General features: G+C 40.4%; 2 protein-coding genes across 5 annotated transcripts; both read left to right on the top strand.

Annotated features, from left to right (window-relative positions):
• Positions 1-1,518: 1,518 nt before the first annotated feature.
• Positions 1,519-6,817, top strand: ykt6 (YKT6 v-SNARE homolog (S. cerevisiae)). 4 transcript variants are annotated; one of them, XM_049579290.1, is made up of 9 exons: positions 1,519-1,708; positions 1,891-1,965; positions 2,102-2,268; positions 2,489-2,571; positions 3,854-3,954; positions 4,034-4,138; positions 4,325-4,390; positions 4,677-4,778; positions 4,884-6,817. In XM_049579290.1, exons 3-9 carry the CDS (start codon positions 2,165-2,167, stop codon positions 4,917-4,919), a joined length of 597 nt encoding a protein of 198 aa, XP_049435247.1. In that variant the 5' UTR covers positions 1,519-1,708; positions 1,891-1,965; positions 2,102-2,164; the 3' UTR covers positions 4,920-6,817. The 4 variants fall into 4 exon arrangements, with proteins under 4 accessions (XP_049435247.1, XP_049435248.1, XP_049435245.1 ...); XM_049579291.1 differs by having other exon boundaries at positions 2,099-2,268; XM_049579288.1 differs by lacking the exon at positions 1,891-1,965.
• A 2,593-nt stretch (positions 6,818-9,410) lies between these two features.
• Positions 9,411-15,078, top strand: sb:cb288 (uncharacterized). Its single transcript, XM_049579807.1, has 5 exons — positions 9,411-9,808; positions 10,386-10,440; positions 11,826-11,894; positions 12,933-13,017; positions 13,246-15,078. Exons 1-5 carry the CDS (start codon positions 9,602-9,604, stop codon positions 13,292-13,294), a joined length of 465 nt encoding a protein of 154 aa, XP_049435764.1. The 5' UTR covers positions 9,411-9,601; the 3' UTR covers positions 13,295-15,078.
• Positions 15,079-15,278: the final 200 nt, after the last annotated feature.

The following is a 15,278-nucleotide window of genomic DNA, read 5'->3' as shown; positions in this document are numbered from 1 at the left end:
ATTTCTGAGAAATGTATTTGGAGTGAGTAAATACTAATAGCTAACCATCTTTCTCATCATGAGATTAATGTCAAAATAATCAGTTTATTCACACGTCCATTATTTCCGAGATCCAAATTTTAATGAATTTTTTTTTTTTACATCAACTGGTGCTCAGTAGCAGTGGCGCCCCCTAGGGGTGGGCAGGGGTACCATGGTCCCCTTGATGAACGTTTGCCATAACTGTCTTTAGAGGCTGTGCCCTTTTTTTTATGCACTGCTTGTCGGGAAGGGGGCTAAATAATGCTCCAAAATTGGGCTAACTTTTGGTTAGGGGCAAAACTGGCATGAATAACATGAAAAATCCTGCACATCATAATGTCGTAGCTCCAAAGTGATGTTTCAAGCGGAAAGAACTGGCATGGCCATTTTCAAAGAGGTCCCTTGAGCTCTCACCTCAAGATATCTGAATGAAAATGGGCTCCATGGGTATGAGTCTCCCAGTAAATGTTTTCTTCCTTACAATAAATATACCCCTTCAAATTAAAACTGTATGTTTGCCTTTTTAAGGGAAAGGACAGCCAGCATATTTTAAAAACAATAATTCACCTAACACATGTACCTGTATATACACATAACACATTAAAACAGGATTTTTGAGGAACTCAAAATGTTAATTGTACTGGTAATCTATGCACATCATGGGTTGGATGTGGCTCAGAAGGTAGTCGTCCACTAACCAGAAGATCAGGGTATTGATCCCCTGCTCCTACAGTCACATGTTGAAGTATCTGCATGTTGAAGTATCCTTGGGGCAAAATACTGAACCCCAAATTGCTCTTGATGGCTTTTCCAACGGTGCGTGAGAGCATGTGGATGGTTACTGAGTAGCACGTGGCATCATGTATGGCAGCCTCAGCTACCAGTGGGTGAACGTGTATGTGTGAATGGGTGAATAGATTAAAAAGTGCTTTGAGTGGTCAGAACTAGAAACTAGAAAAGTGCTGTACAAGTGCAATTCCATTAACCATCAAAGAATTAGTCATATAAATGTAAAAAATAAAATAAAATAAAGTATATCAGTACCTCCATTTTGACACTGACGGTTTTATCTAACCTACTGCAATAGCATAATCAAATTCCTGAAGTTCAGCTTTTGATCCTGTTGCATCACCCCAAGATTTTCAGTGACCACATCTGACCACCCCTATACAAATGTCCGCTTCTGCTCAGTTGAAAATATCGATATTTATAGGAATACATAGGAATACATTTATTTTCATTTTACAAAGAGCATAGAGAGCCAGGATCTGCTCATTTAGCCTATAGTATAGTGCAGTGCAGCCAACATTTTTATTCTGTTTTATTTTATTGCATTTCATTTTATGTTACATTTGAGAAAAACTCAATATAATATATCCGTCTCAATATGAATATTATTTTAAAATGCAAGGTCCCACTCTACCATCTTTTATCTTCCATCTAACCGGAACTAAGAACAAAGCGGCGCCGGTGCGTCTGTTTCCACCGGAGCTAATATCCAGTTGGACCGTTGGAGGATCGTGACGTGGTGATTGGTCACTAACCTGCACATTGAAAACTACTTAGTTAGCGTTAACTACCTTGTAATTAGGTCGCCGGGCGGCTGCTGTATATTTTAACGAGTTTTATTTGATGTGGAATAAAAAGTTTGTTGGGTTGTTTTGACGGGAATCAAACTGTTTGTCTGGTAAGTTAGCCGAGGCCTCACGAACACCTGATAGCATCTGCAGCTAGCAGTATGCTTGACTTGATGTCAGAAATGTAGCTAACGTTATATAAGTTTTAAACCGCATATACACAACGACCAGCTTGTGGTAAACTTGTACCACTAACTGTCAGTTAACCGATTTGTCTTTGCCGGGAGGAAAGGAGCTACAGACGCCGAGCACGACTAACGACAGTTGGTTAGCATGGTGGCTAATAACAAGGCGGCTACTTTCACTTGTAAGCTAGCACTTGTCAGCTGTACTTCACTCAACTTTCTTTAGCCGTCTTATTGTTAGCATGGGGTGTTAGCCGGCTGAGCTGGATAAGGGATAATGCTCTCATGTGATTCTGCTTGTGTCATGTTTCAAAGTAGATCATCAGGACTGCGTGATCGTATCTGCTGTGACTGACTGACCAGAACTGATCCGGCGGCAGTATGAAGCTCTACAGCCTCAGTATCCACCACAAAGGAGCGACCAAAGCCAACCTCCTCAAATCAGCCTTTGACCTCTCCTCCTTCAGCTTCTTTCAGCGCTCCAGGTGAGTCTGACTGAATATAACCTGCATCTGACTGAGTAAATATTTTAGTGTGTGTTTGACCTTTTTGTCTTCACTCTCTGTATGTAGATTGTAGAGAGGTTGCAAAGTTTGCAGCAACTGGTTACTGATTACAAGCCATAATACAGTGTTTAATATAAATTATTCCTTCTCATACTGGGATACTTCCCCACTAGTGACATTATTACTTTGGTCTATTCAGTGTTCAGGAGTTCATGACCTTCACCAGTGCCTTGATTGTTGAGCGGACATCACAAGGAAGCCGTGCCTCTGTCAAAGAACAAGGTAAACATGAGCAGGTTCAGCCCAATATCAGAATATTTAAAAGTTAATTGTTATTTTTATTTATCATAACCCTTTCAATATCTCAGTAGATTGGTGCCACCCAGTCTACATAACAGTATCAGCAATGAGTTATGCACACAGCAGACACATGTAGTTAATATTTGCAATACAAGGGGCATCCTGGTGCCTGAGTGGTTAAGATGCACAACCAGGATACTTAACTTACTCTGTGTAGAGGCCATTTTTTGCAAATTGGCAGGAGGGCAGGGGCCAGTTGCAGCAGCTCCGTGCTGGTCAGTTGTAAGCAGGAGCGTTTCTCGGATTTAAGAACATTTGGGGCTTAAACTACATAAAAGTGGATGTGCAGTACTTATTGTAGCATAACAGCCTGTCACAGGTTACAGTGTGATGATTAGAGGAGAATTGGCAGAGCATAAAGGTCCAGGTGGAAAAAAAAACAACTCAATCATTTAGGATTTTACTAAAAGAAGGAAATCACCTGTTGATTTATATATAGATCCCAGAGTACTTTTTTTGTATTTGGGAGCTGTTTAAATCTGTATTTTGTGGTGGTTTTTCTTAGTTGAACTATTAATATTGTAACAGAATCTGACTCTCAGTCTGAGTTACTGTTGTTGTTCACAAACTAAAGAATGAACTAAAGAAATGAGAATCATTTTAATTTTTACTGAATATTTGAAGACAAACTGAAAAACTATATCACTTATTTTGTTGCAATTCTATTTTCTTTAATTAATAATATTTTTTTTTACTAGTTTGTCATATCAACAAGAATATCATTATTGCAAAAATACCCTGAAATATTGTGATATTATTTTAGGGTCATATCATCCACCCCTACTCTGAAAAGATTCTGTCCAGGGACCTTGGCTGCATGTTATACCTCTCTCCTTCCCCGTATTTCCTGTGTATTATAACTGTCAGCTGTTCAATAAAAAAACATACAACACCCCTTTTCACACAATCAGCATGAAACAAGTCGAATCATTAAAATTATAGAAATTTGTAACAGCATGTTTATGAAGCTTATGTAAAAAAAAAAAAAAAAAAAGACAAGCACAGCCACAATGCATGATGGTTGCATATCAGTCATTATAAGAAGAACATTATATTAACAAAGTTATCACTTCTACTCATGCTTTTCTTAGCATAGTACACCAACATGCTCGCAATACACCTGCACCATAATACCAGGAACTGCCCTCTTTTAAAATCACACTTCTGTTTTGCTCATATCATACATGGTTCCTCTTTCTTTCAGAGTACCTGTGCCATGTGTATGTAAGAAATGACAACCTGAGTGCTGTGGTCATCGCAGACACTGAATATCCACAGAGAGTCTGTTTCACATTGCTAGACAAGGTGTGTACCCAAACATGTAAATTAAGACACATCATTATTGCACTTTGCTGTCAGTATTGAGATCTCATTCTGTTTTTAGGTATTAGAAGAGTTCTCCAGACAAGTGGACAGTATAGACTGGCCCTCTGGTAATCCTGATACCATAAACTACAAAGCCCTGGATATTCATCTTGCTAAATACCAGGTCAGTGTGTAATCTGCTTATCAGAAAATATGTGAAAGGAAACCCCGATAGCCCATGAGTATGTTTGTCATATTCTCTATTTTCTTATGTTGTTTTACAGTGTTTACTAAACAATACTTAAATGTGTTTTTAAGTTAACGTATAGTTGGGAACATAAAGTTGAAATTCATGTTGTTTTTTCCCCAGAACCCCAGGGAAGCAGATGCAATGACCAAAGTGCAGGCAGAGCTGGATGAGACAAAGATCATTTTGGTAAGATTCTGATGTTTGTATTTCATTATGGCCAAACACACACATAGGATATAGAAAACACACACTACTAGAGAGCTAAACTGAGAGGGGCAACAGGTAGTTTCTTCTCAGCCTCAAGTTCTGGGCTCCACAGCTGCCACTGTGAACCATTTTGTGTGAAAATTTGATGTTCACACCAGAGTGCGATGGTCCAAACTGTAGCTCTGCATGCCTGAAACACAACTTAGCATTTCCAGAAGTCTTTACACTGCACAATACCTCATAAGCACATCTGTTGTTTCTGTAGCACAACACTATGGAAAGTTTGTTGGAGAGAGGAGAGAAACTGGATGATCTTGTAGCAAAGTCAGAGCACCTGGGAAACCAGTCCAAAGCCTTCTACAAGACTGTAAGTACCGACAACTCTGATTGTTATCGCTGAACTGGAAGTCTAATGGTCATTAACTGTTACGATGCCTGACTGCGTGCATGTGTGTTCATGTTAACTGCGCAGGCACGGAAACAGAACTCATGCTGTGAAATCATGTGATGCCGCTGCCTCGTCCTCGCGGACACGCCTCTCTCTGCCTTTCTGCTTTTCCTACAACTCCCATCACGCACCAGCCACCAGCTCTCAACGCATAGGACAGAAAGGAACGCTGTCTAATCCGGGATGGGGCGCCGGGATGAGAGCACGGAAGGGTGGAAGGTGGTGACCAGTCTTAAGTGAGACCTGTCCAGATTGCGACTGATGGGGGCTGAAGGAGTGATGGGGTTTGGTCGGGGGAAGAAGTAACATTCGAATTATTTTAACCTTTTCAAAGGGTAAAACATCTGTGTGGTGTTTCAATACCAGCTGCGGACATAATAGTGTGATGTCGTGTAATCGGTGATGTGTTGTTGAAACGTCTTCAAACCATTTAATGTTATTCTGATTGAATCAAATCGCGATAGTTTGATTTCAACACGTAAAAATTCTTCAAAGAGTATTAACCACGGTTGTGCTTCTGCTTCAGGGCAACTCTGACAATCTCTCAGTCTTATATAGTGATTTCATTAAATGCGTCACTGTTGCGGTTCAATTATTCAAAACCCAAGCTGTCTCTTTCCTGCAGGCATAACCTCTGCTGCCCACTAGGTGGCCCTGTTTCGTCACTTTTATTGTTCCAGTGAGCCTCAGTGTTGAGGTCAGGTTAAAATCTCTAATGTGAGTGTCTGCTTGGACGTGTGATATCAAAATCTGACCGAATTTTGCAATGACTTTAAAACATCTTTGCTAGACTGGATTAAGTTACGTGACGTCATTGATTTTTCTCTGTCTTATAGTGTTAAATGAAACCTTAAACATTCCCACTTTGGGTGAGTGTGTTATTGAGTGATGAAGCATCTTAAAGCTGATGAGAAGCGGGAGTGTAGATGTGAAATGTAGAGAGATATTTCTTTATAGATGCAGCCTTATTGCAGTGTGGCTAACATGTAACGCCCCCCGTCCTCTTTATAAACCATGTCATCTCGTGTGAAGGACAGGACCTGTACGCTCTTCTCTTTTACTTTAGGTATTGTAGCCATGCTTTTCACTCTGGTAGCCAACACACATGACACTTTAGCAACTTTTTTTCCCAGACCTATGCAGTCTCTCAAAGCTGGGATCACTAACATTTACCATCGTTTATTGTGACTGAGGTGACTCTGGGAGACCTGGCTTCTTATTGTGCGCTTGTAAAGAAGCTGATATAAAGTTTTAAAAGAGGACGGACATAAACCGACTGATTTCACATCTTATTTTTAAGACACTCCACAGCTGGCGTTTCTTTTCACTGTCAGTACTGTTTGCTTCGTGTTTAGGTCTGAAAGGTTAGAGGCGTCTGTCTTCAGGATCTGCTGAAGAGAATAAGATAAAGAGATGCCTTTGGTTGTGTGTTTTAGACGTTTCTCTGCTCGCTTTCTGCAGTGTGTGTGCATGTATGTGTGTATGATTTGCTGATATACATCTGCAGGCTACATTGCTGTTGAGTGCCTGTGTGTGAGGACTGTTGTGTTTGTGTGATCTGAGTCGCTCTTTCTGCTTTTACAGTGTAAACTTTTTGTGCAATATCTCTGCAGACTGTTGGTGTGTGTCTCTCCTTTTATAGCAGAGAGAATAAATGGACACATTTCTCATAAAGGACATTAAATTGACCTTTGTATATGCTATTCTTATAACTAATTCATGTGAAGCGTGCCCAGGGTTATTTCTGAGATTTGTTGAATTTCTTCTTTTCAAAATTAATGTGCTAAATTTGAAAATCTGTGTGCTCAACGGTCTGCATTAAACGTTTTGGTCTGCAAATATAAGACAAAGACTTCAGATAATAAACTGTTCTTTTCTGTCTGTATTAACATTTTGTTTTTGGAACACTGATTGTTTACAGAACATGTAATCTGGTATAGATAAACACAAACAATGGCTCCTGGTGTGCTGGTGTTATCTCTCCAAGGTGGCATTGAAGTGTCGCAGGAAATCCTGGTAAACAGCGTGAAGGTAAACTTGTCCTGTGCAGTGTCTGGAAGTTATCAGGCCTATCTTTGATATCCATATCTTAAATCAGCAAACAGGGAACTGTGCAGCCTTTCCTCCTCCTCTCAACAGGAAGGCCAGTGAAGAAGCTGATGCACCCTTCAGGTGTTGTAGGAAATTCTTGCCTTGGAATCCTTGAAAGCCTCAAGTGTATTTGGTGGATACAATTTTTATATTATTATAAATGAGGTGGTTAGCAGAGAGGTTTCTTCAACAAATGTTAGCCCACGTGTGAAAGCAAACCATTCATTGTCAAGAATCTGGTTGGGCTTTTTGTATATATAAATTACACTTAAGGAAGACTGATATCAAAAGTTACAACTAATTTATAATTTAGACAACTAAATAAACATTTTAATACTTTTCCTTTAATGAAAATATATAATACAACACAGCCCGAGGTTCTTGTCTTTGTTAAGTGTAACCCACATGGAAATATAATTCATCCCCTGAATAAAGATAAAGTTTATGACATAAATCAACTGATAGTAAAATTACATGTGCATATACTAAAATATCTAGACCTATATACTGATTTTTGTATGGTATTATATGTTGCTACCATATATGTTAATGATATATATGTAATTTATATATTATACGTATTTATAAAACAACATACAAAAGTTATGTATGCTTATATATGCCTTTCTCATTAATTTTTGACATACAAGTCGTTTTGAAATGGTTTTATTTATATATATATATATATATATATATACACACACACACACACACACACACACACATATACAGTACAGGCCAAAAGTTTGGACACACCTTCTCATTCAATGCGTTTTCTTTATTTTCATGACTATTTACATTGTAGATTCTCACTGAAGGCATCAAAACTATGAATGAACACGTGGAGTTATGTACTTAACAAAAAAAGGTGAAATAACTGAAAACATGTTTTATATTCTAGTTTCTTCAAAATAGCCACCCTTTGCTCTGATTACTGCTTTGCACACTCTTGGCATTCTCTCCATGAGCTTCAAGAGGTAGTCACCTGAAATGGTTTCCACTTCACAGGTGTGCCTTATCAGGGTTAATTAGTGGAATTTCTTGCTTTATCAATGGGGTTGGGACCATCAGTTGTGTTGTGCAGAAGTCAGGTTAATACACAGCCGACAGCCCTATTGGACAACTGTTAAAATTCATATTATGGCAAGAACCAATCAGCTAACTAAAGAAAAACGAGTGGCCATCATTACTTTAAGAAATGAAGGTCAGTCAGTCCGGAAAATTGCAAAAACTTTAAATGTGTCCCCAAGTGGAGTCGCAAAAACCATCAAGCGCTACAACGAAACTAGCACACATGAGGACCGACCCAGGAAAGGAAGACCAAGAGTCACCTCTGCTTCTGAGGATAAGTTCATCCGAGTCACCAGCCTCAGAAATCGCAAGTTAACAGCAGTTCAGATCAGAGACCAGATGAATGCCACACAGAGTTCTAGCAGCAGACCCATCTCTAGAACAACTGTTAAGAGGAGACTGCGCGAATCAGGCCTTCATGGTCAAATAGCTGCTAGGAAACCACTGCTAAGGAGAGGCAACAAGCAGAAGAGATTTGTTTGGGCCAAGAAACACAAGGAATGGACATTAGACCAGTGGAAATCTGTGCTTTGGTCTGATGAGTCCAAATTTGAGATCTTTGGTTCCAACCGCCGTGTCTTTGTGAGACGCAGAAAAGGTGAACGGATGGATTCCACATGCCTGGTTCCCACTGTGAAGCATGGAGGAGGAGGTGTGATGGTGTGGGGTGTTTTGCTGGTGACACTGTTGGGGATTTATTCAAAATTGAAGGCACACTGAACCAGCATGGCTACCACAGCATCCTGCAGCGACATGCCATCCCATCCGGTTTGCGTTTAGTTGGACGATCATTTATTTTTCAACAGGACAATGACCCCAAACACACCTCCAGGCTGTGTAAGGGCTATTTGACCAAGAAGGAGAGTGATGGAGTGCTGCGGCAGATGACCTGGCCTCCACAGTCACCGGACCTGAACCCAATCGAGATGGTTTGGGGTGAGCTGGACCGCAGAGTGAAGGCAAAGCGGCCAACAAGTGCTAAACACCTCTGGGAACTCCTTCAAGACTGTTGGAAAACCATTTCAGGTGACTACCTCTTGAAGCTCATGGAGAGAATGCCAAGAGTGTGCAAAGCAGTAATCAGAGCAAAGGGTGGCTATTTTGAAGAAACTAGAATATAAAACATGTTTTCAGTTATTTCACCTTTTGTGTTAAGTACATAACTCCACATGTGTTCATTCATAGTTTTGATGCCTTCAGTGAGAATCTACAATGTAAATAGTCATGAAAATAAAGAAAACGCATTGAATGAGAAGGTGTGTCCAAACTTTTGGCCTGTACTGTGTGTATATATATATATATATATATATATATATATATATTTATTTCACATCCTGTGTGCAAAACAATTTCAAATTCATACATGGGTGTATTTCCAGGTTGCAATTGAGCCACTCCACCCCGGGGGGCCCCAGTGCAACCACTGCCTGCACTGTCTATATTTATGCCCCTGACACCAGACATACATTATCAACATATAAAAATGTTTTGTTTTCTAATGTGTTTCATGTATAGTTTGTACATATATGTATTTACTTCATATGTAGGTAGTATGTATCTCATTTATTAAAATTCAATACATGTACATGTATCACATTATCGTCTGGGGAAGTACGAGTTTAAAAGAAGCCCTTGAACGCAGCACGAGAGGCGCGTCTGGGCGCACAGCTGAGGTGAGAGGAAGAAAACATGATGAACTGATGAAGTCTGACCGCACAGCCTCAAAAATGTGGACCGAGGTGAAAAACAAGAGCAAAACAATCATCAGCAGCGGAAACAGCTCAAAGGTAAGAAGCTAAAGAAGGAAACAAACGCTTTTTCTGCTCTGTCTGAAGAGCAGCCATGGAGCAAAACAAGTCTGTGTATCCAGGAGTGAGCCTCCCTCTCTCTCTCTCGGTGCTGCTGCACGACGGTTAAAACCTGACCCGTCACTGATTTACTTGTTTACAAGCCTCCTGTTACTCTTAAAAGTTTTTACCTCCACCGGAAGCTGCTTTGTAACTTTGCTGCAGGAGCAAATGTCTCGACGGAAATGTTTTGGAAATATATGGGCCACTTATATTTTCTTATCTTGCACGTTTTCTTATCTGTGCTGCCTGTCGTTGCCCGAAGCGCTCTGATTTTCCACATTATTTGACTTCCTGTAGCAAGTTTCCAACCCCTGCAGAAAGCAGCATGACTGCAAGCTGATCCAGCCTGCACTTAACTTCTCCATTTCTCTTTACTTCTCTCTGTGTCCCAAATATTTGTGTAAAGTGGCAGGTTTATCAAGTATCAAGTACCTGAATGTGTCCTGTGCTGTCCTGTCACTGCCCTCTGCTCCACATTTGTTGTGTTCAAATACATGTTTTGCTGCATTTTCAGATGGTTGACCCAGATCTCACCAGACAGCTTTTACACACCGTGCAGCACAGAAATGGTGAGTTTTGTCTTCTTGTATCTTTCCCTTTGACTCTTCTCTGAGTTTATAGTTACAAGCTGGTATCTTATGTCTTAGAAATTCTGGTAAAAAGCTGAACTACATGTTTGTCCACTTCTATGGTGCCTATGATCAGATAACAGTGCCAGATAAACAGGAAAACCACTTAAGGTAAATTCCAATCAGTGGTATGTCAGCTTCAGGTGACTGGTAATTAATTTAAGGTCAGAGTAACATCACAGGAATACCAAAGCTCCACTGAAACTGAGTCCCTGTTCAAAATGAAGTCACAATGGTGGTCACAAAAATGCAAATTATTCCATGTGACCAGGGGATATAATGGAAACATACTATGTGAAACACTGTAGCTGGTGTGCAGAGCTGAAAACCACTAACGTATCAGAGGAAATTAGTGTAAATACACAGACAATGGATATAATACAACTTAATAAATTAGTTTAACAGAGAATCAGAATCAGAGTAAGGTTTAGTAACATGTAGAGTTTCACTTACAAGGAATCTCCTTTGGTCTTTGCTGCATAGATCAAATATACAATAAAGTTTTATGGTAGCCCGGGCTATTATTTGCTTAAATCACTGAACTCAACAGGCCTGTATTTTTGGGACAGGCTTTTAACTCCTCTCACACAAAACTGTTTCTCAGCAAAGATGGGGCCTACTATCAGATCGTTCATTTAAACCAGTATGAATATTACTTGTATAAGAATTTGACTTTGAATAACTTGTAAATTATGAATCATTCGTTTGATCGAGCTCCGACAGACAGAGCTGGATCATCCGACAGAATTATGACACTTGTTTTACAGCACCTGATGATTACAGCACCTGGCATACCGACATGACACCTCTTTATCCTGTTGAAACAATATTTACAACTCAGATGAATTTTTATGAAAAACCCCTCTGATCCTTTTGATCTTAGGACCGTTACAGAGTAAAGAAATATGAATAATTCACCAGCTAATCGAGGAATAGACACATAATCTGACTTTACCACCGCTTTCATCTCTCTTGTTTACCAGGCTGGTAAATTTGAATGAATTACTGCATTCTGTGGCGTTCATGGTTTCAGTAACTTAATGATTGAATTGTGGAGACAGGTTTTTATTTGTCAAAATGTGTAGCCACACCGGGCTAGTAAAAGGGACTGGGCGTTTAATTGGGACAAAGCTTTTAATTGAAGTGTTATAGTATGTGCATTATACAGAGAAAATAGTCCCAAGATGTCCAAGAGGGGTTTGGATCAAAGAGGTTTTACATCCCATGTAGTCTCAATCATGAATCAGTCAGGCAAATGTATCACATACAAAATCTTACATTTTGGCACTGTTGTGCTTTGTGTATTTCTATTTTTTCCCATGAAGGTTCGACAGCAGCTGCCACCCATCCTGGCACAGAGGACTCTATAGCCAGCAGCAGTGGAATCATCCCTGGTGAGCTCCGCTTTGACACAAATCTGATGTGTTTACACCCTGTAGTTTGATTTGATTTCAACTGGATCACATAAATACACATGAAAACAACAATACAAAGCATGTAACCAAAAGAAAAATGGTTGCAAAGCAACAAATTGATTATTCCGATTACATTCTGTGTTCGACCCGGGTAAACTGAGCCCACTGTTGACAGCCTGAGAAACAAAAGGGTTCCTCAACCTGTTCAGTTGAGCCTGTGGGACTCTCAGTCGTCTGTGTGATGGCAAAAGCTGAGACTCTAGGATCTGTTTCGGAGAAAAACACCTGATTTCTGAGAACCTTAAGTCAACAGCTCACAAAGACTATTTTCACTCAGAGGGTCAAGACTCTCAAATAAAGGGGGATCAGGTTACTCCACCAACAGCCCCAGAAAGCTTTCAGATATTCAAAAACATTTTATTTGGCAGCTCTTGTCTGAGTATTATTGCAAAACAACGGACAGCTTGTCATTTCGGTCAAATTGCTGGGGGTTATTTTCACTGGCGGAGTCAGAAGCTGGGATTTTCCAAAAATACTCTGAGACGGGTGGTTTTTGTCATGCACATTCAAAAATATAACACTGCCAGAACAGTGTCAGCTCGCCAGAGTCTGACTAGAAATCTGGAAAGGGCAGTGAAATTCCTCAGGTCTCAGCAACAGGCAGGAATATTATGAATGCAGGATGATAGTCTGCAGAGCTCTGAGAGATGACATTTACAAGCCCCTAACAGGAAGGGAGAAGGCTCCAGAGCACTGAAAGGATTCTCTAGTTGTGTTTTCTTGCAGAGTGTGTTTGACATGTGATAGTGCAGTGATGATGGATAGGAAAATGAGGAGCATGAATATGAGCGTACACAGTCATGAACAGTTTTTGTTTATGTGGAGGAACTGGTTCATTCACTCAACTGGATAAACAAATTATTTCTGCAGATGATACAACGCACAGTGAATCCTGCTGCATGCACATGTCGTCATGTGCGTAGTTGTGTTCTAACATGTACATTTATGTGCTTTCAGGTGCAATTGCAGCCACAGTGTTCATTGTCTTCTTACTCGGTCTCTACGCCGTCCTCTGGAAGTGCATGGTGTCACCACCACAACGGTAAAGGACAGACACAAGCCCTGACTTGACTTTGGTGAAGCCTCAGTCTGATTTTGTTGACACAGCGATCTTGCAAAGTGCCTTTTAGCGTCACATGTCTGAACTTTGTATCCCAGCTCATCAAAGAAAGACAAATCACCTCACATGATCGGCACTTTTTCCACTTCGTGCTAAACAGTGTTATTGTTTTGTTGTCATGTGAACACTCATTTGTGTTTCCCCTTCCAGAAAGCACAACAAGGTGAGGGTGAGAGTACACCAGAGGACGTCTGTGTGAAGACCGGCTTCCAGGTGGGACATTTTGGATCTTAATGATGTTGACTAAAATCTGAGAGCGGACTTTGCTCCCGGTCAGAGAGAAGCACCAGAGGGACATAAAGCTGCCGAAGAAGATCCTCCTGATAGATCCAAAGATCAAACCACAATAATACTGACTCAGCTGAGTGGATGTCACTAATGTTTCCTTCGGCTTTACTGTCTGCTGGTGGCTCCTGTTGACCCAAAGCTCCATGTTGATGTGAAACACTTGTTTGGCGGGTCAGGTCATGCTGCTTGTTTTCTGTGAACTCTGCACTACTGAGGGTCGAGGCTGCTCCGGCCACAGCTCGCTTCAGCCACCGATAAGCTGCGTGTGTCTGAGAGAGAGACTGTGGTACTTTTTAGTATGTAGATTTTTTTATTTCCATGTTTTGTTTCTGCACCACATGGACAGTTGCATTTCAAACATGTCCTCTGTTGTGCCATAGTACTTCTTAGTAGTATTTTATAGCACATCATGGTATCATTAGGTCACACTGATGTCCATTTTAGTTTGTCCTTGTTTCCTAAGGATTTTTTGGGGGGAAACTCCTAAAGCTGCCCGGGTGTTCAGGACAATCGTCAAATCACCTCCGCTCGAGACTTTATGTAGAATATACTGTGGAAATCTAGAAATGGATTTTGATTTTGTCTTCTTTAAAATCCCCATGGTTTATTCACGTTACTCAGGATGTTGTCACTACTGTATGACTTTTGACTCTCTGTTATGAACTGTGACTTTTTTTTTTTTTTTTTTTTTAACATCTAGTAATATGTGAATATGAATAAATGATAAGATCTGTGACTGAGTCGCAGTTTGGTGAACTTCAAATGATTTGTTTTTGTTTCCTTGGGTGTTTGGGACTTACCAGAAGTTTGGAATGAGGAAAAAACACTGTGGGTGGATTTCCATAGAAACTTTAATAAGCAGCTCATAGTGTCAGTATGAGTGTAAAGGGAAACGAGTGTGTGATGGGCATCAGTCATAACAGGTTATGCAAGTTCATGTGCTGCTGAATCTTTATGGTCAACAAGAAGAAAAGGGCCGGATGGACACATCCTGCATTTATGGCTACAGTCCAACAGCCACAAAGCCACCCTATTTAATATGCAGTTAATTACATGCTACTCCAGTGGCTGACTTTGCTGCAGCCACATCACAGCAGCAGTCTGACACTGTGTCGTTTCCAGAACCGGTTCTGCAACTTTATAAGAACACAGAGCGGAGCTGACTGAACTACGTTATGAGTGGGGAATGTGATTCGGTGGAACTGGCAATTAATCAGCACGAAGATGATACTGTAACTGAGATACTAATCATTGATGTGCAATATAGTCATACCTTAGATGAAATGAAGTGCATCCACATTTTCGTTAAAACATCACAGCAGATGTTTGGACTGCACTGAAAAGGTGGATGGCAGCTGCATTGAGCCAAGGATTGTGGTGTGGAAATATTTGACACAACTCTGAAAATATCTTTAATTCTGGTGATTGTAGAGACACACCCATGGGCAGATTATGAAACAATGGGCCCCTGGCAAAGGGATCCATCATCTGTCCTACATAGAACCAGGTCACAGTCTGTTTGGTGGCTTGGAATCTGTTTGTCGTCCTTGTGGTCATTTTGTGCCTCCTTGTGGTTGTTTTGTGTCGTTGAGGTCATTTTGTGTACTTTTTTTTATAGTTTTGTGTCATTGTGATTGTTTTCCTGCTCCATATATGTTAATTTGACATTTGACATTTTCGCAAGTGAAGGCAAGCGGGGCCCCTCTGACACTTTGGGCACCTGGGCTTGTGCCTGGTAAGCCTGTTCAGTAATCCATCCATGGATATACCATATAAATAAATCACATGATGTTCTAAATCTGAAGTATTTAAAATGACAATTGGTGAGAAAAAACATGGGACATTCCTGCAGTTATATAAAATATATGTACTTGTAAATGTGTGTTAATCAGTAA

This window comes from Epinephelus fuscoguttatus, linkage group LG6 (assembly GCF_011397635.1).
Source record: "Epinephelus fuscoguttatus linkage group LG6, E.fuscoguttatus.final_Chr_v1".
Classification (NCBI taxonomy): domain Eukaryota; kingdom Metazoa; phylum Chordata; class Actinopteri; order Perciformes; family Serranidae; genus Epinephelus; species Epinephelus fuscoguttatus.
This window is presented reverse-complemented; position numbering and strand designations above follow the sequence as displayed.